The sequence below is a fragment of the Geospiza fortis genome, unplaced genomic scaffold (genome assembly GCF_000277835.1).
Source record: "Geospiza fortis unplaced genomic scaffold, GeoFor_1.0 scaffold11, whole genome shotgun sequence".
In the NCBI taxonomy this organism is placed as follows: Eukaryota; Metazoa; Chordata; class Aves; order Passeriformes; family Thraupidae; genus Geospiza; species Geospiza fortis.
The window spans coordinates 12,807,821-12,808,425 of NW_005054304.1; the positions used below are offsets into that span (position 1 = coordinate 12,807,821).

A 605-nucleotide genomic window follows, 5' to 3' on the forward strand; every position below is an offset into this window, starting at 1 on the left:
ATGAATTTTGTAATATCTCACGAACAGACATCTCAATCAGGCACTAATCCTGTGATTTTACTGCCCGACCTCTCAGATAGAGGGAGGCGGCGGTGGCGGCTGGTATTTTCTCCTTTCAGTATCATATTTGTGAGGAAGTGTTTATTTGGCTTGCTGTGCTTTCTGGTACCCACTGTCCTACGGCACCCCTGCCACCGGGGTCGGCCTGTCCCGCGGCTGAGCACGGCGACGAGGTTAGGGGACTCTCCTACGCGTGCCCAAATAACTAGAGGTGCAGGGAGGCCGGAGGGTTCGACGGGCCGGGAAGCAGCCACGGGTGTTTCGCCTGTCCTGTGGTGTGACTTTAGTGGGGCCTGAGGCTGAGACAAGGAGAGGGGACACTGCGCGTATCACTGGAGAAATGTGCGCGATCCAGCCCGCGTCGTTGCGACGTAGCTCCCGGGGCGGCTGTGTTTCGGATTTTTGCCCGTATTTTTCAATCCCAAAGTAATTGTTTTAAAACCATTCATCTTTTGCAGATAACGGGTAATGGAGTCCAACTGCCGCAAACTTGTCTCCGCCTGTGTTCAGCTAGGTAAGAGACACCGCGGCCCGCCGGCCCGGAG

At 55.5% G+C, this 605-nt stretch overlaps 1 protein-coding gene across 1 annotated transcript in view; it reads left to right on the forward strand.

Annotated features, from left to right (window-relative positions):
- The first annotated feature begins 523 nt into the window (after positions 1-523).
- The window catches only part of PITX2 (paired like homeodomain 2), an 11,532-nt gene continuing 11,450 nt past the window's right edge, over positions 524-605 (forward strand). The window contains exon 1 of the mRNA XM_005418157.3: positions 524-574. Coding sequence (XP_005418214.1) covers positions 529-574 — 46 coding nt within the window. The 5' untranslated portion in view covers positions 524-528. The remainder of the gene's footprint in view (positions 575-605) is intronic.